Here is a 24,242-nt window from a genome sequence, read left to right as displayed (position 1 = left end):
CATGATTGGGTTCACTGTTACATATCAGTGTTACTTCTACAATGATACAAATCACTTAGCAGATAATCACTTGTTTTTGAGCAGAAGCCACTACGAACAAGGAGAAACTAATAGTTAATATCCAATAAATGTAATAATTTATATTATTATTACATTTAATTAAAAAAAATGGCCTGATGACATCCTGCAGTGAGATTCAGGCAGATAATTTACTAAAATATACTATATTATGTAAAATAACTACATTTAAAATAATTTTTGGTCTTATTTTGCTCTGAATAAATCTTTCTATAAGCATATTCAGAAAATTACAATTTAATATTTGTACATTACAGCAAAGTCAGCTTTGATTGAAAAAAATTAAATAAGGATAATTAAAATATTTGAAAATTCCACATTATTCAAAAACCTTATACAAAAAAGTTTTCAAGTACAAGAACAAAGACAGTTTTCTAACATAAATCTGTGAACATGACAAAAATATAACAAATAAATAATAAGAAAAAGTTATGAATCTCTTTTTGAAATATTTGTTTTTAGAACAGATTGTAAAAAAGGCAATGATAGCGACCAACAATGTTCACTAAAGGTGCATTAAACAGGAACAAATCATAAATTTAAGTCTCAATTTGTTTAAATTATCAATATATTCTGAAATAGATATTAAGATAAAATAGATGTAGTTTAGGTCTCATTTATACAATAAGAAATTAGCATCTTGAAATCGAGAAAAAACGATGTGGCTAATAAAATCACTGAGAAATGTATTTCAAAAAAATTATTTGTCTGTTTTATTTGATAACATTGGAGCTCATATGAGAAATAAAAATCTGAACTCCATCTTAAAATAATCTAGTTCATTTAAAAACATATTTTTCATGCAAAAATTTAAAAATAAGCTCAGGCCGAGACTTCACAACTAAATAAAAATTATTCTAGAATTAGAAGTGCATTTTACTTTATTTCTATTCATCAGTAATCAATATTAGCCATAGAAAATAGATATTTAAATATGATAGCCAATGTTAAATGTGCAAAAATTTAAAATTGCTTAAAATAAAGACAATAAAAGGCAGTTTGATGGAATGGTTCTTATTGCCGTCAATCAAAGAAATAAGGTTCTGGGTTCAAAATGAGGAATTAGCTCCAAAGTAATAAAGCACATCCTACCATAACAACTTGTTTCAACAGAACCTACTAAAAGTGAAAGAAGCATATTTGTTTAAGTCAAAATTGCTCCCAGAGCTCTTCATAAAAATTTTAGATTCTTAGTTTTAGGTTTTCTTCTGCTCCAACAATAAGTCAGCTCTGAACTAGAGAAACATGGAGGTCTCATTATAAATCCCAGTGGAGATCCTGGTCAACCTAAACACACAGAGATGGCTGTAAAAGTGGTTCAGTGGCCGGTGATGTCTTCCTGCATGTAGAGGCTTTAACCACAACATTGACCTTGTTAAAAACTCGGCTGCACAGCTGTAACAGTGAACGGTTATGGAAATCACTTAATGCTGAATAAACACAGCTGCTTTAAGAATAACACTCTGTTTCATCTACAATGTCTCTTTTACATCACAGCAGTACAGCATGTTTGCTAATTTGGTTTCATTCATAATATAATTTCGTGCACAAATGGCAAACAGGGGAGCCCTGCAGAGGATAGAGAGGGAAGCTAATAAAGATCAATAGAGCAACAATTACTTCTTGATGTACTGTTTGTGAGATTTATTTTCCTGAACAGCCTCCGGAAACATTGTGAAATTTACTTTAGCAATTCGAAACACTTCTCTGAAAGTGGAAGAGAATATAATATTCCTGCTTTGTGAATTTGTTAAAGCCTTTAGTAATTATTTAGCGGCCATAAAAAAGTAATTTGCCCTTACATTTTTCCATTTTAATCACACTTAATCTTCCAGGTCATCAAAGAAATTTTACTGTCAGATAAAGATAACCGCAGTAAGCACAAAATTTTGATTGCATGTTGTGATCTCATTAATGAAAGGGGAATATCTATAAAACAACTGGTCAATAACTATATGGATCTTGTTTTTGTTTGTTTTTCCTGGAAATAACTTTTTGCATCTCAGTGGAGAAAATTTGATCCACTCTTGTTTACAGAATTATGTTAATTCAGCTAGACAGGTTGATTTTGGGGCATCAGCATGTAGATCTTTGGAACCAGACTTTGACTATATCACTTCAAAACTTTTTTAAACATTCAAAGATGGACTTCCCACATGTGTTTGGTCAAACATTCTCCCCCAGGAATTTGTTGTAGAAAGCAGAATTTATTGCTCTGGCACTTAAATGTTCTTCTGACATATATTTAGTCTTATACTAGATGTAACGGGACAAACACTTTCCAAAGAGTTTCATTTTTGTCTCATCAGTCCACAGAGCATCATCGTAAAAGTCGAGGATCATCAGGATGTTTTAGATAAATGCGTCGTGTTCCTTACGCAATAGGAAAAGCTTCGTCATTGTTCTATGATTCCTACCCAAGAGGATAATGACTCTCACTGTGGGCCCAAAGCCCTGGAAAGGGTGTTATAATCCTTTCCAGACTGGTAGAGATGTAAATGATTTTTGTTTTATGAATTTTTTAATCAGGTTTTGCTTTTTGACATTTTCTGGTAACAGAAAGTTTGACTCTTTTGTCCGCAGAGTATTGCTGACGGCCACAGCCAAACCCAGAGCAGCCAACAAGACGACCAACAATCAGTGAACCACAGCTCTTCACCAGAAGGAAATGACTCACTCAGTGTAAACGAAGCCATCAGCAGACATGAACTAAGGTGACTGTTGTGCTTGACTTCTCTCTTGATGACTCAAGGAAATGTCTTTATGTGAAGTTAACCATAAGTGGAGTCACGTATCTGTGTTTCTCTGCAGCAGAAAGCCGAGAGAGGAGCACAGGCTTTCCGCCGGCCACCGAGGCCACCCACAGCTTCACCTGCAGCTCCAGAAGTTCACTCTGTCGGCTGACAAGGTGATCAGATTTCTCTCAGATACAGCTAAAAATTTATTTCTGCAACTGTCTTCATACAAATCCCAACACTAAATAAATACGGCTTCTATGCATCAGAGCTGATTGCACAGTGTTTTGATTAGTTGTCATGCATGCATAAAATGAGACTGTTGATTTAGAAAGTGCTCTAATCTTGGATTCTTGCCTCAGCTAATATTTATTTTGCTCACTGGACATATGAAATATATCTAAATTGATTGGTTGACAACCAAACACAGCAAAACATGATTATCAGACAGCTAGAATAAAATCTCACAAAAAATGTAAGACTTAGAAATACCAGAGACAAATGTAAGCAGCAAAGAAACAGCAAATTTTCACCATAAGACAAATAAATAATGCTAAAAAGATAATTAATTTACTATAAAATCAAAATTATGCTGAAAACAAGATTAAAAGACAAATAACATTTAAGACATTAAGATGATCACAGTAAAATAAGACAACTTTAAATAAAAGAAAGTTGTAATAAATGAATGATTCCTCACTATAACTTGTACTTTTAAGAACCAACAGATGGCCTTTCTCAGAATATTTGAAGCAGACCAGATAAATATTTTGGATTAAAGCCATTAATACTTTTGATAAACAATAAAAGCACCTTAAAATAAGTTCTTATATTGGTTTGTAAAAACCCAAACGTATAGACCGACAGTCATGAAAGTGTTCAGATGTCTTAATGACAAATAAAGACAACTTAAAGGAGAATCACAGGGAGAGAGGGACATGCAGTGGAGAATAACAGAGGGATTCAGATCTGCAAAACAGGAAAAGAACTGTAAACACAAAGAAAACTGAGCTAGACACAGAGGAGTGACAAACCAAACCAGGAAAGATGAACATAAATATAACAAAACAATCTAAAGTGCACAGAAAGAAGAAGACAAGAAGTAAAACACTTTCTTATAGGAATAAATACGTATAAATTCCCAGAGTCAGATGACAATAATAAAGACAGAGAAATATAAGCGGCAATACTTTTCAAACATAAACAATAGAGGAAAACTAATTCCCGGTGTCTCATGATTGTAGTAGCCAATGCAGAGCTCCATGTTAGTCATTTCCAACACTAAGCCCATCAGTAGGAAGCTTTATTTTTCTGTAATGTTTGCAGGAGAGTCATCCAGATGTCTATATATTTGTCCTTGCTGATGACTGTTTCCAGCCGTCACTGGGCAAGAGGCAAGGTACACCATGGAAAGGTCGCTAGTCCATCACAGAGCCACACAACTCACATCTAAGGGCAAATTAGAGTCATATTTTTGGAATATAGGAGGAAGCCAGAGTGGTATAAAAGTGAAAAAGACAAAAAAAAAAAAAATCATAGTAACTATGTTTTCTATTGTTTTGGTAGCCAAGTTACAGGTTGTGTGTGTTCTTGTTTTTTTGGGGGGGTTTTTAACACCATCCAACCCTCTTCTCTCTGCTTTCCACCTCAGACTTTGTCCTGGCTGAAAGACAACGTTTCCGTGGCAACACAGGTGTGTTCGATAGCGAGCTCCGAGGGACTGGAGGCAGCCAGAAGGTGTCAACAGGCCCTCGAACAAGAAATCCTCAACAACAGAGCCAGGATAGAGGTGGTCAAAAGGGTAAACCGAGGCATTTTAACGCCTGAGCAGCTGCTGAATGGAAATGTGCAGAAAGATTGCAGATCTTTAGTCGACATTCTGACATCTCGTGTGAGAGGGTTTCTGAGTCATCACCTGCACTCATGTGTTGAAAACGTCTTCCTCAGGAGGGTCACGGGCTGGTCCGTGCACAGCACCCAGGCAGCGCCAGGATTGAGGAGTTCCTCAGTCAGCTGGAAGTCTTGTGGGAAGAACTGAGGAGGAGGCACCAGAGGAATGCTGTGTTTCTGCAGGCCTCTGAGAAGCTGGGCTTCAGAGTGAGATTCATTTTTTTGATAATCCTTGAACAGATTGTTCTCTGAGGTCATGCTGTTCTAGGAAGATTTACCGTCAGGACAGATTATTCTGGATCAGTGCTACCGCTGTTTGGTGCTGATTCAGAGCTAGTAAAGAAGTATGCTAACAACTAGGGATCCAAGTTATGATCCAAGATTAATGAGTTGGTCTAAAGTTGATTCAGATTATCAGTCAACTAAATTAATTGATAAGTGAACATTTTCTTAATCTTCTTTTAAATTTAACATTATTTTGTTTCAACTGTTGGTTTCTTACATTTATTAAACTGAGACATAATTATAAAATATAACAAAACAGGAACCTCTTTGGCTGCTGAATGAAAAAATAAAAGTTGAAAAGAATAATGCAGATCGGCTGAAATAGCGCTATATGTTATATTGCTAACCCAAGAAGCTTATCGGGTGTTTATGTACTACAGAAGTGCATAAAGTGCATTTTCCATCCCAAATTGGATTCTTTTTTTGGACTATTTCTCTTTCCCGTTCTGGTATGGCCGCCATCTTTATCCCTGTATCAACTGACTCTGCTTAAGTAAGATTAGCACCGAAGTACAACAATAAAACAAGGTCTAAGCAGAAATTATTAATGAATCAGTTGGAACTAATTTTATTTTAATAAACATTTATCAGCAATTAGTCGGAATTCAAGTAATTGTTCGCATTTTTACTTACAACCGTTTATAAAGTTTATAAAGTTGAAAAAAATGATATTTAATGCTTGAACTTTTTTCAGATTTTGTGGTTCCAAACACAAACTTGCATGTTTTCATTAGGATTCAGCACAAGTGTATAAATTGAAACATAGGTTTCAGACTTCCTTAGAAAATAAATCTGAAAAGTGTGGCATACATTTGTATCCAGCCCCCATCCTCTTGAGCCAATACTTTGTAGCATTTATCAGTAATGCAAATCTTGTCTGAAATTTTTAACAGTTCTTTTCTGCAAAATGAGCTGAATAGAGACGATCTTTAAACATGGATTTTCCATTGGATCCAAGTCTGAACTTTGACTGGACCATTCTGAACACACGCTTCATTCTAACTCTTTCCATTGTAGTTCTGGGTTGCATTACATGTTTCTGGGCCCCAGTCTTTCGTCTGTTAGAGCTTCTAACAGGTTTTCTTTAAGTATTGCCCTTTATTCAGCTCTATTCTTCTTTTTTATATCTTAATGAAAGGTTACATGTAAGTTTGCTTTATTTCAGATGTCCTAAGATTTTTCACTAGAAAATAGACAAAAAATACTTGGTAAGATTTTGGGTTTTTGCAGCTCTGGTTGTTTGTTTACTAATGTTCTCTAAACCTCTCAGGATTCCATAGGACAGCTGCTTGGATACGGTTAAATTACACATTAATGGACTCTTTTTACTCAGTAATTTGTGATTTTATTTAAGGGCAGGAAATTAAAGGGGACTGAAACAAACGCATGGCACACTTTTCACATTTTCACTTGTGTACAATTTTTTACAACCATGATATTTTCTGTACCTCTTCACAATTATGCAGCACTTTGTGTTGTCATAAAATCCCAATAACGTACACTGAGGTTTGTGGCTGAAACGTAATAAAATGGAATATAGTTAAAGAGATATAAATACTTTAATTTGATTATGGGTTAAATCTAATTTAGAGCTTTGCTTCAAATAAGAACCCCGCTATTATAAAACATATAATTACTGATGCCGTTGCTTTCTTCTTTCAACTCTGTCTTATTTTTATTTCATTGTGCAATAAATCTTTTAAATGTTTAAGAAAGAAAGCCCCTCCATCTTGACAAATGCTATTCTGCACACATTTTCAACATTTCCTCTGCTTCTGTTCGGCTAAGGTTGTGAAAGTGCTCCAAGCCCTCGGCAGCCTGGAGGCCTGGCTGGAGTCCGTGGAGCTTTCCATGAAGGCATCTGCCATCGCCGGCGACCCCGAAACCATGAGCCGGGCCGAGAGGGAGAGCTGCCTGCTGGAGAAAGAGGTGGCAGCTCGCAACGTGGAGCTCAGCGCTCTGAGGCAGGAGGTGGACCGCCTTCATGGCCATAGTCACCCCCACACACGGGGATTGGCAGCGCGCATGGAGGAGTTGGAGAGAAAGTAAGTTTTACAGGGGTCGAGGTGAGCTGCCCGGCGTTTGTCATCATGGAAGATTCATGTTATGGATTTGAACCCATCAGGGATGAATGATGCTGGCAGTTTCTGCCAGTCACAGAAAATACAGTATGTCAGTGTTTCCAAGACATCACAGGTTTGTGTTTGCCATGTTTGTAATTCAACATGGAAGGATTTATTCATAAAACTCCCAGTTTAAACGCAAGACAAATAATGTTGCCCTACAGACCAAAAAAGAAAACATAACCACCCCCAGATCTCATAACCTGAAACTTTATCCAGATTGGCCAAAAAAAAAAGAAACTCCCCATGCTCTCATTAGTTGTGAATCGAGTAGCAAGTTGGAAGATCTGCTCCATAACTTCAGCTTGTTCTTCTGAGTCAACCATTTAGTTTGTGACAGGTTGCTTTACTCTTTGGCATTAGTTTGAAGGACAGCCTGTCATTGAGGCTCACAGTGTAACCTAACGATGTTGAATGGCTTTCTGGAAGTACCTGTGTCTATAAACAGAAGGTCAGACTCTGGAAAAAAGTGCACCAGCCTGAGCAAAGAAAATGAAAGCATGGAAATGTTTCAGTTTAGGTGTTTCCAGTGTGGGATTAGGCGGAGATGACCGCTTGTTTAGTCCAAGAGACCAACGGTGCAGATACAGGATTATCCTTATCTGCATCTCTCATCCAGCTGTGTAAAAACTGTAAAACAAATAGTTTTTTTATTGCAGTGGTATAATCTTGCTCTAAAATATTTAGGAAGGTCCTACAATTATTGCAAAACAAAAGCAACTGAACCATTCTTTTTTTTCAATTCATACATATATTTTTTAATTGATCAAGCTTTCCAGTAACTTTTATTTTAGAATGTGATGCAGACACTTCTGTTAAAAATGAGAATAGCAAGAGAACATGTCCATCATTAAATAAGCCAAATGTGTATCAATTCTTAAAAACAAGCAAATGGCACACAAAGCTAAAAAACTGGCCATCATCCAGGGCTTATCTTCTCACCATGGCAGTGAGGAAGATGTTAAATGAAAGAAAACATAGAAAATAAAGTTTTAGTAATAACCTTAAGAGCAACAGTGTCAAAACTGTCGTCCGATAATTGTAGTAAAAGTGTTATTCTGTGCTTTACAGCTATGCAAGGCTAAGCTGCTGCAATAAAAGAAAAGTGTGCAGCATTCTGCAGAGACACTAAGCAGCTGTGGAACACCTGGGCTGATGTCATTATCTAATGCTTAAAAAAAAGAGATTTAAGGCTAATTTATTCTAGAAAAAGCAAATCCCTTCATCATAGCACATGCAAGCTTTGTGCTGTAAGGTACTGGATATGCTCACATGATATATTGATAAAATAAGCAGTACTGGAGCCTTGAAACAATCATCATGTGAGCCGACCTCTGCGTCTTTTATGTGGTTCTTCTGAACGTGGATGAGTGCATAGGAGCAGCTTGTTGGTGAAACCATGTTGGTGCGTTTGTGTTGCACAGGTATCAGTGTGTGCTCAGTGCCCTGATGCTACAGAGCTCAAAGCTGCAGGACACACGCATGCTGACTGAGTTTCTGGAGCATTTGGAGCTGGACGAGAGCCAAGAGCTCATCGGAGGACAATATAATCCTGATCAGGTATTACACATCGAATATGATCACGTTTTCTTGAGTAATATTCACGTTATTAAACATCTCCATTTTTCATGTGTCTTACAGCCTCTACATAGTGACATTTCCTCAGTCCCCACATTGCTTGGGCTCCAAAGCAGTGGTGTCGGAGACAATCAGATAGAAACTATGGGCGACCCTGTGGAAGAACTGCGGGAGGCAGTGGAGATGCTGAACGACACTGTGAGGGAAAGAGGTCGATCACAAAGCCACGACCACGCCATCCAGGAACTGCTTAGCAAGGTACGTTTTAAGAAGTTTAAATACTGTTGATTAGATCCAAATGTTAGAGCTTAATAGGTGTTTAATCATTTTCACATTCAATGACCTGTAATAGAACCGCTGTCTTAAGCGCTCTGCCCTAATATAAGGATTTTTGGTTTGATTTGTTTTATTTTTGGCACATGTATAAAACTATCATGTTCATGGAGAAGCCATGACATAATTTTACAAGTATTTGTGTTCATACCATTTAAACTTTTACAGTCTTGTTAAACTAGCAAACTATAAAATTTGTATATAGGATTTTATGCTGCAGAAAAACACAAATTAGAGTAATCGCAAAGTGGAAAGAAAGCATTTTTTTGAAACAGAAATAATCTAAAAAGATGTTTTATACATTTGTAACCAGCTGTGTTTCAGTGGTAGTCGTCTTGTAATCAGATGGTTGTAGGTAGAATTCCAGAATTCTCTGTTTAAAATAAAATAAGATAGAAACATCCTTCGTTGTCCCAAAATGTGAAGAACAGCAGCAAAGTGGCAGGCAAATAGACCCACATCATGTTAGAATATAAATATACATAAAGCACTGAAAAAAATTAAGAGATCACTTTAAATGATCAGTTTCTCTAATTTTACTTTTTACTGTGCTTTTATTCTATGATCTACTGAGAACATGACTCTGAAATTTCAAGCAAAAATGTTGTATTTATTTGCAAAAAATGAGAAGTGGTCAAAATGACAAAAAGGATGCAGTGTTTTCAGACCTCAAATAATGCAAAGAAAACAAGTTCATGTTCATTTAGAAACAACACTAATATTTTAACTCAGAAATCAATATTTGGTGGAATAACCAGGAGGTTTTCAATGTGGTCCAGTGCAGTGGGCTCTTCATTTTTCCAGAGCTGTATATATAAACAGAATAAAGAATAAAAATATTATACAGTAAAGGGAAAAGTTTAGCATAAATACCATAACATATAACATAGACTCCAGTACTTATATATGTATAGACAAAAAGATGAGAAATAACATTTTATGTGATCAGCATCAGCCCATGGTGCACAGATTCTAAAAATTTTATTATTTCACAACCATCCCACTTTTACGTTCAACTATACTTGTTAGCAATATTTCATCTTTACGCTTTTTCTCTCGTACTTGTTCTGTTTCACTTACAGTAAAAATAAATAATCTGGATTTGATTAATCTCTCTGAACACACCATACTTAGTGTGAAACATGGTAGTGGCAGCACCATGCTGTTGGGATGCTTTTTTATTTTTTTGTAAAATGTAAAATTTTTGTTTTTTTGTAAAAACTAATTTCCTCAGATCTTCTCTATTCTGTCCAATATAGGAAATTAAGACATGCTAAAAAATATAAATAAAAAACTTGCAGCCAAAGGCATGTCAATAAAGTGAATAATCTACAGCATAGATTTTTTTAATGTCTTGGTATAGCATTTTGAAAACTATATCATTTTCCTTCTCCTTCAGCATCATGCACTCCTTTGTTGTTGTGTTAGCAAATACAATCCCAATAAATGAAAAGACCAAAGTTTGTGGTTGGCATGTGAAAAAATATGCTACGTATCGTGTCTCCTGTTGTAAAACACATTAAAGTTCACTACCTTAATGACAGTCCCATCTCATGAGGACATCTTGCCTCTCCAGCATGCCAGCCTTGCGGTGCGCCTGGAGGACTGTTTGTGCAGCAGCAAGAAGCTGAGCCTGGAGATCCTGGAGAAGGAGACGGACATGGCTGTGCAGTGCGAGCCGGACCGCTGTGGCTTCGGGCTGCTCCGGGACAAACTGGGCCACCTGGAGGTAAGAAAGGAAGATGCAGAAAAGAGAAATGACTCATCACTGATTACACAACTCAGAATTATTTTTGGAAAAATTAGCTTCACTTTCTTCTCTACAGCAAAAATGTGCCTTGTTTGCACCACTTTGTGCTATGTTTAGTGTTTCCTATCAGCTGCCGTGCATATTGGCCACACACATACACACGGAGCGTGCAAAGATTGAATAAAAACTCTACATTTATTTGTTTGTTCTCCAGTGAGTCATTGTTCTGTTAACTCTAAAAGTGTGTTGTGTGTGTGTGTGTGTGTATATGTTTTGGGAGGTAAATCTGGTCAGAAAAGCAGAGTTTCAGACGGGGATGGTAGAGTTTTGCGTGACTCATTGGTTGGCCAACGTTGTGTTTATCACACACACAAAACAAACACACATGCATTCAGCTGTCAGGACTTGATTTGATTGAAGAGGAGAAATGACCTAATCTCCCGAACAGAAATAACTGTTGCATCAGCAGACAGGCATGCAGGAACTCAGCGTTGGTGAAGCTTGCTGTAACTGAGAAACTTCATGAAGCGTTGCTCCCAGAGAGCCCTGAACACTATTAATTACAGCGTTGTCAAAAAATGGAGTAAAAAAGTGGTCAAGACGGCAACCTATAACATGGAGGCCCATATGTAGACCATATGGGCCTCCATATGGGCCTCAAATAGAATAATATGCATGGAGCTATGACGATGAGGTCATAGTCAGAGGAACAATCAGTCCAGGTTGTTTGAATGATTGGAGGATTGATGAGAGATGATAGATTCTCTCTGTGATTTTCTGCAGATTGACTATAAAATCATGAAGGAGGACATAAAGAAGATGGAGAACCAGGCTTTGCGTCTGAAGGAGCTGTGTCCAGAGAAAGCATGCACATTCGAGGTGAAGACCCAGTCTACGCTGCAGGTCTGGAGTGAACTGGGGAAGAGCGTGAAGGACAACAGATCACGTCTGCAGAAGTTTGTGGAGCTCCAGGGCTTCTTCAGGAGCTACCTCGCCATGATGTAAGCAGGATGTCAACATCCCCGTTTTTGCTACAATTTGTAATCCATTTTTTCGGAACATTTGCTTAAGAACAGGATGTTCTCACTGTCAAGCTCTTGCCTCAGGGGGAGCAGGGAATTTAGGGATAAAGCAGGTTTCCTGGGTGTGACAGGCCAACGAATGTGTTTCCTATCAGGGAGAGTCTGCTTATTCTCATGTTTCTTACTGTTCCCAGTCTCCTAACACCACCTCCTTTCTTACGCATCCCTCTGAACAGCTCATGGACTGAAGACACTAGGTCATGCATTTTCTCAGACACTGCACTGCACCTCAGGAAAGAAGGACAGCGGCCACTGGCGGCAGAGCTGGACATCCAAATCGAGCAGAAGTTTAACGAGTTTGACGAGTTGGCAGCCAAAGCAAAGACTCTTTTAAACAAAGAACACCACCTCACACAGATGGTGAGCAGATATATACTCTACCAAATCACCACCGACTACATAGACTTGGATGATGATTCTAAATTGGAAATGTGTTGCAGGTGAAGGAACGCATGGAGGAACTGAGGAGCATGCTTGGGTGGATCTCAGTGCACTGGAGAGCCCAGAAACAACAGTGGCTTTACAAACAGAACAGAGAGGAACCCTCACATGATAACATTTACTCTGAGGCAACAATGTGGCACTCATTTAAAGAGGTAAATTAGCAGCTTGGTGGGAGTTTGTCCAAATAAAAGAAAAGTACCTCCTCCATTTTTATGACAAAACCCAAACAGGCTCAATAAGGCCATGAGTAAGGGAATGTTCAAACCCCAGCCCTCGCAGGCAGATCATCTCCAGCTTTCAAAAGGGTCCAATACACTTCCATCAAATGCCTGAATTACCTCCGCATGCAGTCAGGCTCTGCAGAGTCTTCCTAATGATCTAATTATCTGATTCACATGTGTTGAAGGAGAGGTGCATCTAAAAGTTGAAGGACGTTTGTCCTCAGAGACTGGAGTTTGAGATCCCCTGAATACAACAGATCTGCAATTAAGCTATTTGTCCTGCAATTAGATAAAAGTAAAAGTGCTGAGATAAAGCCTAAGTTAGAATTTAGTTATTTTAAATAGGTTCTTCATTTTGGAGAAAGACTAAGGGACTAACCATGCAATTTGATAAGATTTCACAGCAGGAAGTTGTTTGTTTTTCATCTCGATCAACTTAAAATGTAAAACTTTTTTTTTCTTTTTTTTTTTTTTTACACACAAAACTTGAAATTTTACTTGAAAATATGACCAGTTTCCATGTCATGTCTGTGTGATTAAACTTTATCCATGATGAAATTAATGTGATCTTCCAGGTAATAGTTTCACCACAAAACAAAGGAAATTGGACAAAAAGTTAGTCAAGTATTATTTGAAAAGCAAAACCTGTTATAGCACTTTCCAAGCAGCTAGTAGTAAACAGCTTACAGCCACGGCTAACTCCGGGAGCCAAGGTAGAAAAGCTTTTTCCCTAGAGTCCAAAATACTTTTTTTACTCCAAAATGCAGCCATATTATGGCCAATAGAAAAACATAAGTGCAATCATTTCCATATAGAGAGTCTACAGAGGCTGATAATCTCCCCACTCACCTCCTGGATCACTGTTGAAGCTTTTGAGTTTTATGTCAAATCCACATTAATTAAATGACAGAAACTAATTTTCTTACTGCATCTTTGATTCATTTTGTCCAGCTGTAGACTGTCAGACTCGGTCCAATCGGAGTCAGGTATTGTGTAGTTGGTGCTTTTGATCAGTTTTCAGTTAATTAAATCCAAGACTATGGAAAACAAAATGTCACTAAAATCACTCTGTCCTTCTAAAATCTTTCAGAAAATCATAAAAGTGCATCGAATCGCATCGAATTGTATCGTTTGCCAAATGTTGTGATGCATATCGTAATCAGAAGATCGTATATATTATCGTACCGTGAGATTATTGTATCACTATACCCCTATTTGGTACACCATCAAAGTTATTTTAGTATTTTACCAACACACAAAGACCTGAAGCATAGAGTATAAATCCACAACATAGAGGATAAATGCTAAAGCAGCTAGCTAGCTTACTAGCAACTCTGCTGCCAAACCTCAGTTTCTGAGCACAAGAACGTGCAAACATTGCTAACTTCCAATGCTCTTTGAATGAATGTAACTCAATGGGTGATGGAGCATTTAAATTTGATTGAAAGAGAAGTTAATTACTTAAAGCTTCACTGCTCTAATAGGACATCTAGTGATCAATAAAAAAAGTGAAATCTACTCATATTTATTGTAGTTATCACTCATTCGGCTTGTCTGATTGTACCCGTTTGCACCTTGTTTTTTCCAATCATACAAAACCCCGGTAAAATAACACATTGAGAAGAACTGGTACTGGTGCTGTAATCAGTACCGGGTCCAGTACCTTTTACAGTTCAAGTGGTTTTTCGCTGCTCTATTTTGGTTGTGTTGACCGACAGAATGCAGAATATAAACTTTGTCATCTTCTGCAATTTATGTTAAAAGCATGTTCATGACTTTTTTCACTCCTGTGTGTCGTCTTTTGTTACTACAAGCAGTTGAAATAGTCAGACCTCTTCCTTTTCACCAAGCATATTTACACTTTGATGGCAACAAACCCTGATGAAGACCTGCAATGTTGACCCTTTAACATGTTATGTCTGCCTTACTGGGGGACAAACAGCAGACTCTTTAAAATCAACTGGTTAAGAACAGCATTACTGGCTGGAGTGATTCCCTGACCAACCCTGCTGCAACTTTGGTCCCCAATCAAACCAAGTCCACCACCCTTATAGGAGTTTGTTCCCAGTTCACATCTCAAACGTCATATTTGTTTATCCGTATTCTTTCTCATAGTTGTTTATTGTAGAAATAACTGGATTCATAGGGAACTTTTGTATTTATGTTTTAGCAAAAATGACAGAGAAATCTGGAAACATAGTTTGGAATTCTTTGCAAGATCTAAAACCGAGTTCTCTTGCTCCAGGGTAAATATTTAGCCTGTCTTTGTTTTCCCACACAGAGTTCGGTTGCTGACCCAGAAGTCTTCCAACAATCACATGCCATCAGGACCTCTGAGGACACAACAAATGCAGCTGAATGTAATGAAGAGAGCGAAGGGAAAATGTCAGAAGATGGGTATGAAGTCATGAATAGGATCGGCCCACGAGGCGATTCTCCCAAAGCAAACATTATGTTGGTGAAGGAGAGCAGCAGCCCACCTGTTGGGGGCGCTGTAAACCTCATCCTTAGCTTCGGGAGCAATGAGGACAGCCAAGTGCAGGTGCTCGACCTACCTACTGGGACAGATGAGAAGTTGAAGGAGACCTCTGAGCCTGTTCACAGGGTGAGGAGCACTAAACACAAATCATCACCCAACATCAGTTACATACATGATCTGTTCAAAGAAAAGAGGACAATTTTGATGCTTTCAAGCTTCGATGATCACTTTTCTACAACAACACTGCATGGGATCTCCCTCTCTGTACTGCAGGTCATTCCCTTCTCCTTTGGCATTCACAACTTTCTATTTTCCCCTCGTTCTCTCCCTCAGCCCGCTGTGCCTCAGTCTTCTGCCTGTAAAAAGTTTTGGAGGCGTTGCCAGGGGATTTTGGAAAATACTTTCGGTAGTTTAAAGCGAAAGAAAAAGATTTATCGGCAGAGCGCAGATGAGGTAATTTGCGCAGTGTGAACTGGGATTGCATGCAGCGTCTCCAAGTGTGCTGAGACTGCATGCAGTGTGCAGCTGTTTCCTGAGGGTAGCATGCTTTTTTCCTAACCTGGTAGTTAGAAGATACAAAATGTTCAACCACCCCGTTGTTTTTTACTCCTCTGCAAGGCAAATATAAAACCAAAGAACAAGGTTGAGAATAAAAAATAGATATGTTTAATCTATTTTAGAATAATTAGCAACAAATATTTAGACCCTGAATAAATTAACTTTATTCATTCTTTGAAAATAAAAATAGTCTGTTTTGAGTCTTTAGATTTTTCCTTTTTATGTTGTATTTCAGGGGTGTCAAACTCCAGTCCTCGAGGACCGCTGTCCTGGAGTTTTCAGATGTGCCACAGCTACAAAACACTGGAATGAAATGGCTTAATTACCTCCTTCTTGTGTAATTAAGTTTTCCAGAGCCTTGCTAATGACCTAATTATTCTATTCAGGTGTGGTGCAGCAGTGGCACATCTAAAAGTTGCAGTGCAGTGGCCCTCCAGTCCTGGAGTTTGACACCTGTGTTGTATTTCAATAATAAACATATATGTTTTGCAGGCTTTTATTGAGAAATACATTAAGATTAAGCAAAGCATGTATAATTCCAGTGTTGATGTTTCTTTTTGAATATTGGTGCAATTCCCCTTGTCACTCTTTCCCCCAGCTTCTGGTCCAAATCATGGTTGAGTGCGACACATTCTTGGTTCATTAGAGCTTCTTTTTTCTCGTTATCTTCCTGAAGACTGATCACAGCGTCTCAAAGAATTGAAAAAGTCAATGGTTTGCTCTCTAGGACGTTTAGTTATCCCATTTGCCTTATGACCTGGTGCTCAATCATGCTGGACAAAAACATTCACCAGCAAGCTGCTTCTCCAGGGTTTCTGCTGATTTTTAAATAAAATTTAGGCATTAGTTGATCTTAAATACATGCAAATTTAACAAACTTGTGTAGGTCCTACATTTAAATCCTAGTGGTCTTATGTAGGCCTTAAAAAGCCTTAAATTGCTGAAGCTTACAAAAATTCTGAACTCTATTTTTAAGCAAATTTGCTGCTGGAGAAGATTTTGCTCCTATCCTTTATTTCTGGCTTTATCTTTGACAAAATTGCTGTTGATAAAGGTGTGTTGAAGCAGAAACGTCTCAAACAAATTAGCCTTTTTTGTTGCCTACATTACTGGCTTGATATTATTCTTGTTGATGTAAGAAGTGTGAATCCCTGATGAAGCCAACATTTGACTCTTCTAATTCAAACAGAAAAACACAGAAATTAACTTTCAGTAACACATTTCCCCTAAAGCTAATTTGAATTATGCTAGCAACTCATCCTTTAGCTAAAACTATATTTTAGGGTTTTGTAATTAAATTCATTTCTATCAACTTTGTGTTTAACTGTCCTAGACCTAATGAAGGGCTGCCAATGTCCAATCTCTCAGAGCTACTGTCCTGCAACCTTTGGGTGCCTCTGCTTTTCAACACAATTGAATCAAATGAACTGTTCGTTAGCAGGCCTCCTCAGAGCTCGACAAGTTAATTTAGGTGTTAGCTGGAAAAAAAAAAGTTGTCAGGTTTCCCTGTGTTGTATTTTCAGCTCGTCTCTTAGAAACTCAAATCAATGGGTAAAATCCCAGCAGATAACCAAACTTTTTTTTCCCTCATCATTAAAAGTTTTATTTGGGATTTTTACTTGTAAAATGAGGCTAGATTTAAAGCTGAAAAGTGGTGATGACAGGAAGGAGGTGAGCGATGAGTAAGAAAAGCACACAGTCTCCTCCCTGCTGCGAATGTTGACAGAAACTCTCTCTTGTCTTTGAGCCTGATGTAAACCTGCTCAGGTCTGACTCTCGCCCGGCTCTGCCATGATTGTGTGAAATGAGTGACCTCATCCTCCGCTCCAAAATGGCTCCCAGTAGGAGTGTGTCCCACATGCCGGTGGAGCTGCCGTCATGAGACGAGAGAACTGGTGCTGAACCTTTCAGAAAGGCCCCAGACTGCACTACATGATTTATAGTCTGGAGCTTATGCAGCTACAAGAGATTAGTCACAGAGTTGAAAGGTCAGGGCATTACAGCTGTGTATGACGACATATGCAGGCACATATGATTTTGATTAAATCCTTAGTCTGCCGTTGGACTCATGTTCTGTCATGTGCTTTTTATGCATTTCTGTATGCTTCATAAATATTTGTTAATCCAGAGTTTTCTTTGATGAGTGTTTCTCTAAAATTCTTTATTTCACTGATGAAGGTTGAGCCGCTCATAGTTTGGCCAACGATACAGCGCCTTGCAAAATTACTCTTACATTTAGTATCTTTACACCCACAAACTTCTGTGTATTTTATTGGGATATTATGTGATAAAAGAGAGTTGTGAATGAAGAGCATCTGTGAAAAACTGTTTCCATCTTGCCTCAGAATCTTGATGTAATTCAGATTTTGAATTTGAATGTTTTCTGTGCTTTGATCTCAGGGTGTTTGTTATTCTGCTAGAAAATGAATCTTCGTCTCAGTCTATTTTGTGCAGCCTCTAACATGTTTTCTTCCCGCCATAGTTACACTTTGATCTCATCTGACCGGAGCACTTTCTTCAAAAATCAGGATAGAAGTGTCCTCTTTTCTGCAGATTTGGCTTTAAATGGTCTAGTCCAATCAACCAGCAGATTCTCCTCAATAATCAAAGTTGAAACGAGATGATTGAGTATTCACTATAGTCACCCCAGGAATTAGGAATACTTTACCTCCACATGTCTGCATTTTGTAAACCATAAAAATCATTTAAATGTCTGTTATTTATTTTATTAAAGCTTTATTCCATTTGCATGTTTATAGTTTAGTGAGATGTGAAACACTTTGGTCAACTGTTGTTGTAAAGATAGCTGTGTTTCCATTACAAATGTGTGCAAAACTATGTCAATACTCTAAAAAACACAATTTTGCAATTTTCCATTAAAGAAAAAATCCAATTAAAGTCACTGAAAAAATATGCCACACAATCATCCTCCAACTACTTCCTGTTGTGTTCTTCTTGTGGTTTGTCCAGTGGCAACATCCAGTTGTTGATTATGTGACTCACATAAAGCAAAAAAAGAGTTTCCATTGCAGGTTGGTGAAATAAATCAATTTTGTTACAGCTAACAAACAAAATCACATCATCATAGTGCCAAAACTTTTATCAAAAAATAAGTTTTTTTACTTTTTATTTCTGTGTTTCCATTAAGCAAATCTATTTTCAAAATGTCAAACTGCGTAATTATATGAACAATGGAAATGCAGCTATTGACAATGAGCGTTAACTGTTACCATGGGTTTCTTAGCTGCTTCTCTAAGTAATGTTCTACTTTCTGGACTGTTTTAAATAGATAGTGTCTCATAATCTAACCATGTGTAAAATGTCTCCACAACCTTATCCCTATATTTTTCTTTGGTTATCGTGCTGTTTTTATGATTATATGTTCACTAATGTTCTCTAACCAACTGCTGTAGGCATAATTTCTACAGAGATGCATTAATAGTTATGTGACATTTGATTGTTATTGGTTGCACTAGATTTTATTCAGGGGTATCTAAAGGTAATAGGTCTGAATATAAAAGCATGACATATTTTTCAGGGGGTTTTTTGTACTAAAAATAGTTTTCTTTTGTTTTCCTTCTTTTGCAAGACAGCAAGAACACATTCAGCAAATATCCACTCATTGTCATGCATTTAATCTTTTTCTGTCTTTTCACAGGTAAGTACTTACCTGCATGTTAAGGACAGCACCCTGGCTGTGGCCCCGGTGTACGAGAGTATCACCCTTCCCCGCCTAAAGAGCCGTTCTGCAGCCTCGAACTCCCCTACTTTATGGCCGTCCGCCTCCTCTGCCAGTTCCTCACAATCCTCCCCTGTGACTGACCCACAAACGACCAACGCCGGCTTTTGCCCCACAACGGGAAGTGGCGGCAGCTCCATCTTCTGCAGCCTCAAACGGATGAGCAAGAAGAGGAAAAGGAAGCGAGACGAGCGCAGACACACAATACAGAGAATCATGGACGTGGATGAGCAGACCAGTGGGATGCAGCGGTATTACTCTGAGACGGTGACGTATAACACTCAAACATGGCCGCTGAAGGAAGGTCAGAGGAAGAAGAGCTTACAGAAAAACAGAAATGTTACAGGCAGTGAGGCTTACATAAAAAACCCGCTTCTGAAAGACATCGATTCAGAGTGTTCAGGAGAAAACAGCATCACTCCGTACGCTATATCATCCGGACCAACGACTTCTCCATCAGAGCCTGGGAGAAGCCACTGCAGAGTCCTCTCTTTGGGCTCGGTGTTGAGCTTCGATCTGCCAAAAGACATGACTCTCATCCCCAGCATTCAGGAAATCATCACTATTGCCCCTCCAGAGTCTAAAAAAGCTGATGCAACAGATTCTGACCCTCTTTCTCAAAGAAAAACAGTTCTGAGCTCTTTCAGACAGACCCACATCCTGGCGTCCATCAAAGGAAGTGAAATTAGCTCTTCTGAAACACAGGAGTCAATAGCTGCAGCAAAATATCTACCTGATGAGGAGGTGAGTTTACAGTCATCTTCCCTGGAAAAACCTTGTGCCGGATCAGAGGAGAAGGACGAAATCTCGTCAGATACTAAATCTACAACAAATGAAATCAGTTCGCCTTCAAAGCCGCCTATTTACATGAACCAAGCCCATAACTGCTGCTCAGTCCCTCATAAACACGAGTGTCTCAGTGTCCATACGCTCATCCGGGACCTGAATGGACACCAGTTCCATAAATGCACAAAATCCCAGTGTGAGCATGAAAACAGTCCTCAGCTGAAATCAAACCAAGCTTCTCATGTGAGAGTGAATCTGAAGTCAACGATGAGCGTCAGTGTTCGACAGGACTCTGTAGATTCTGGCATCTCCACCTCCAGCAATTTCAAGCTTTGCACTGACGCTCCCTGTCTGGATCAGCCCCGGCCTAAAGGAGTGGTGGGGAAACTTATTTCCCTTGAGGTGGGAGGCATAGACCCGACTACAAGAGAAAACTATGCCGCGTTCTCAAGTTCGGCCCCAGAATCCGTGAATATCAACACAAAGCCGGTCCATGTCGACCACCAGCAGTTTGAGGAGGAAGAAGAAGAACTGGAGGACATCTGGAAACAGAACACCAACTACAGGCAGAGCATCTGCTCAGACATCATGTACCAGCCCAACCAAACCGGAGATCCACTTTCCAGCTCCCCTCCTGTCACAGAGCCACCTATTCTCTACAGAAACCTGGTCACCGTCTCGGAACCAAACCTCCTCATAGCCGAGTTCAAACTCCCCTCCCACATCCAGAGCTCTCTGGGTTATGAGAAGTGGCAGAGCTCCAAAGATCACCTCCCTCCTCTGGCCACATCGGACCGGAGGTCCTGGGCGGCGTTTCCCAACAGAGAACCAGCTAGCAAAACTGCAGTGATGCTGAACGAGACGGCATCTGATCTGGTGAAGCTTCCAGATGTCGGCGACAATCCGAGATATGTTTACCAATACAGAGAGGAGGAAGAGGGGGAAGAAAAGGAGATGAAGGAAGGAGAGGAGCTAACCATGTACTCACAAGTAAGTTTGATGCTGTGAAGTTATTTTAGAAGCTTATTTGGTCTCAGAGGTTAAAAACATGGTGGACAGCTGATGTTGAAGTCTAATTTTCCTGATTGAAAATATTAACAGATTCCTAAGAAATGAATTAAAACTGCTGAGGTTGGGTCTCAAAGTATCAATAAATACTCCAACGGTGGTTCCTAAATAATTGATTTATTATCTTTGCTCTCAACTTGTAGTTAGAGTGCCTATAAAAGTTCTAAAATAAAATAACATTTTATTAAAAATAATCTCACACAGAAGTATTTAGAAAAATCCAACCTTTACTTTGAGTCAGTTTATTCAGAGGGGAAAATAATCCAGAATTATGCAATAATTATTTCTAACAATTAATTATATGTCTACTGATAATGTTTATTTGTGTAGCACGTTTTAGCAACAAGGCAGGTTATGTCTAATATAAGCATGATACAGTAACCAATTATGAAACAAGCAGCAAACATTACAATTTGTCAAATGCCATCATCAAAATATATTGATCAATATTCCAATTATTATTGATCAAATGCAACTCTAAACAGGAGTTTTAAGTTTTGATTTAAAGAAAATTAGTGTTTTGAATGTTTCGGTTGTTTTAAAACGTTCTTAATTTTCTAAAACATTTCACAAGGTTGGCGTATCTAGAGATGTTTGACTATTATTCTGCACAATCTTTGGATCATGCTGGATTCTCTACAGTTTTTTAAATGAGATTTAGTTCATGAGAAAAGGTTCATTTGGCTCTGGAGATTATATCACTCCAATGAAATATATATATATATATACACACACACCTGCACCAGGGGTGTCAGTCTGTATCTTAACTTTAGCAAACCTAAGTAATGTTCTGACTGTGTATTCTTCTTTTTTTTTTTTACAGAACGAGTCTATGAGTCTCCTTTCAGTCAATATGGGTTTTAACAAAGCCTGCCAGAAAAATCTTAAAGACGTAGCAAAGCCTCAAGAGAGAGTAGCCACAGGAGGGCGCTGTTTCATCCTAGTAAGACTGAAACCTGAGTGGAAATATTGCTTGTTAGTCGATCTTTTTGCATGAATGTGGTTTTTAATTCAAACCCATGTAGAGTGGAAAACCGGAGCATCAGTCTATGGAGGGAACCCTGGAGAGGAAGCACAAGCTGCAGCTGGGAGGAAAGAAAGTAAGAAATGTTTAGGCCTACATAGTCAGCAGATGTAAAGCCCAGAGTCAGCAGCATGTGGTCTTATCTTATTTTCACAGGCTGCCTCCAGAGGCTGGAACTCCTACCACACTGTCCTACATAGACACACCTTGTGCTTCTTCCAGGACAGAAAGGATACACTGCGCGTAAGCAGAAAGCAGATATGATATCTGTAAAGCAGTTGGCATGTGGTGACTAATAATGAGTTTGTGCTGCAGAGCTCTGCATGCGGTCTACCGCTGAACCTCATGGGAGCTGAGTGCTCGGCTGCCCCAGACTACACCAAAAAACCCAACTGCTTCCGTCTACGGTAATCCAGGGCAAACAGCCAAATTGTTATTGCAAATTACACAGATTTAAAGGCAAATAGTGAGACGTATGCACTGCTAATTTTTTCTTTACCGCCATCGTTTCTGGTCTTCAGGCTCCGTGACGGGTCCGAATACTTGTTTAATACCACCTCCCGCTTCTTGATGAAGAAGTGGATCATGAAAATACAAGCAAGCACAGGTAAATACAATAATACTGAGGCTTTCAAAAACATATGTTTATATTTTTTACATCACTATCGCAAGCATAGTGATGTGAAAGACATTTAATAAAATCACAATAAAATCTATTTTATTGTGATTTTATGTAATAAATCACCACAAAATACCAAATAAAGTGGAAAGGAAATGATTTAACATTTTATTTAATTTATTATTGTTCCTGTCACTTTAGTAAACATTTGTTTTTTGGGTGTTTCAAAATTTTTTGCACATCTTGAAATATTTGTCAGTTCTTTTTTGTAGAACAGCTCAAACTCAGTCATATTTAACAGAAAGCATCTGTGAACATTAGCTTTTTTAAAGTTTTACCACAGTTTCTTCATAGGATTTAGGTCTGGACTTTAACTAGACCATTCTAGCACATAAATATGCTTTGATGTAAAGCTCTGGCTGTATGGTTAGGGTCGTTATCCTGCTGAAAGTTGAACCTCCACCTCAGTTTAAAGTCCTATCCAGCTTTCACATTGACTCTGCCTAGCGTCTCTGTAGAAAAACACGTCCCAACAGCATGATGCTGCCACTACAATAAACCCTTTGCACCCTCTAACAAGTTTTTTTTTTTTTCCTGGAATACAAATGCCCATTACACTTTCGTTCACAGATTGTTTTGAATTGTTTGTTGTATTGTTTTCCTTCTGCTTACACATTTATGCAATATTTAGCGTTAATCTGTGACATAATATCTCAATATAATCCACGTAGAATGTGGCTGGAACATAACAAAATATATTGAAAAAAATATTAAGTGTGTTGTACTACATTCTGTTAATAGTTGCTTTTGTAGTGAGTAACTGTGATGGGACCGTTTCTTCTATCAAAGGTCAAAGTGAGGTCATGTCTTCACCAACAAATGTTCCTGGTGATCAAGCCTTCCCCATCGCTTTGTAAGATAATGTTCAAAACAATTTGTATAAAATACCAACATTCTGTGCAGCATCCTTTAATATTGACTGTTACCCGCTCTTATGCTTTAGATGCCAGGATCAAACCAGCAATCTCTGCCATTCCCAGCACAAAGTCACCCACACATTCCCAAGGTTGAAACAACAGAGCAGCGATCAAACCAAAGAAATTGTCGTTCTCACCAGAGACCAGAGTCACATGCTCCAGAGCCAAAGAGCAGACGAGAAGTCCAAGACCTCATCATTGGATCCAAGCTGCTGTGGTAAGAGTGGAGAACTGTTTACCAAAAGAGACATCTGCATAACATTCATGCACTGCATGTGTCTGAACTCACTCCCAGCCAAATAAATTTCTTACAAAGGAAATGTGGGATGTTGTAGGTACAGCAGGTGCCACTAGGTGGAGCTGAAGCACTCCACATTGGATAGCTGTAGTGTCACTCGATTGCTAAAGGGGCTTGTTTTTACAGTAAATGTAGATCTCTTCTTACTCAGCTTTTCTGCTCTCATTTGACCCCC

At 38.5% G+C, this 24,242-nt stretch overlaps 1 protein-coding gene and 1 long non-coding RNA gene across 9 annotated transcripts in view; one reads left to right on the top strand and one right to left on the bottom strand.

The window, feature by feature from the left end:
- The window catches only part of LOC122842399, a 42,620-nt gene that overhangs the window by 16,628 nt on the left and 1,750 nt on the right, over nt 1–24,242 (top strand). For 6 of the 7 annotated variants that reach the window (XM_044136217.1, XM_044136216.1, XM_044136215.1 and 3 more), the window contains 20 exons: nt 2,662–2,792; nt 2,890–2,986; nt 4,465–4,614; nt 4,761–4,910; nt 6,777–7,033; nt 8,536–8,671; nt 8,753–8,947; nt 10,599–10,751; nt 11,556–11,773; nt 12,031–12,214; nt 12,295–12,450; nt 14,801–15,124; nt 19,215–21,071; nt 21,973–22,092; nt 22,175–22,249; nt 22,330–22,416; nt 22,489–22,580; nt 22,695–22,780; nt 23,642–23,705; nt 23,796–23,986. In XM_044136217.1, coding sequence (XP_043992152.1) covers nt 2,662–2,792; nt 2,890–2,986; nt 4,465–4,614; nt 4,761–4,910; nt 6,777–7,033; nt 8,536–8,671; nt 8,753–8,947; nt 10,599–10,751; nt 11,556–11,773; nt 12,031–12,214; nt 12,295–12,450; nt 14,801–15,124; nt 19,215–21,071; nt 21,973–22,092; nt 22,175–22,249; nt 22,330–22,416; nt 22,489–22,580; nt 22,695–22,780; nt 23,642–23,705; nt 23,796–23,986 — 4,723 coding nt within the window. The remainder of the gene's footprint in view (nt 1–2,661; nt 2,793–2,889; nt 2,987–4,464; nt 4,615–4,760; nt 4,911–6,776; nt 7,034–8,535; nt 8,672–8,752; nt 8,948–10,598; nt 10,752–11,555; nt 11,774–12,030; nt 12,215–12,294; nt 12,451–14,800; nt 15,125–19,214; nt 21,072–21,972; nt 22,093–22,174; nt 22,250–22,329; nt 22,417–22,488; nt 22,581–22,694; nt 22,781–23,641; nt 23,706–23,795; nt 23,987–24,242) is intronic. The other variant, XM_044136212.1, reaches the window with a different exon arrangement.
- On the bottom strand, nt 9,770–24,237 carry LOC122842401. Of its 2 annotated transcripts, none has more exons than XR_006372545.1 (3): nt 23,907–24,237; nt 10,556–10,745; nt 9,770–9,828 (listed from the first exon to the last, which is right to left on the bottom strand). It is a non-coding gene; the product is annotated as an uncharacterized LOC122842401 (long non-coding RNA). The 2 variants fall into 2 exon arrangements; XR_006372546.1 differs by lacking the exon at nt 23,907–24,237 and adding an exon at nt 19,227–19,310.

This window comes from Gambusia affinis, linkage group LG13 (assembly GCF_019740435.1).
Source record: "Gambusia affinis linkage group LG13, SWU_Gaff_1.0, whole genome shotgun sequence".
In the NCBI taxonomy this organism is placed as follows: domain Eukaryota; kingdom Metazoa; phylum Chordata; class Actinopteri; order Cyprinodontiformes; family Poeciliidae; genus Gambusia; species Gambusia affinis.
The sequence above is the reverse complement of the archived record's forward strand: the minus strand, read 5'-3'. Positions and strand labels throughout refer to the sequence as shown.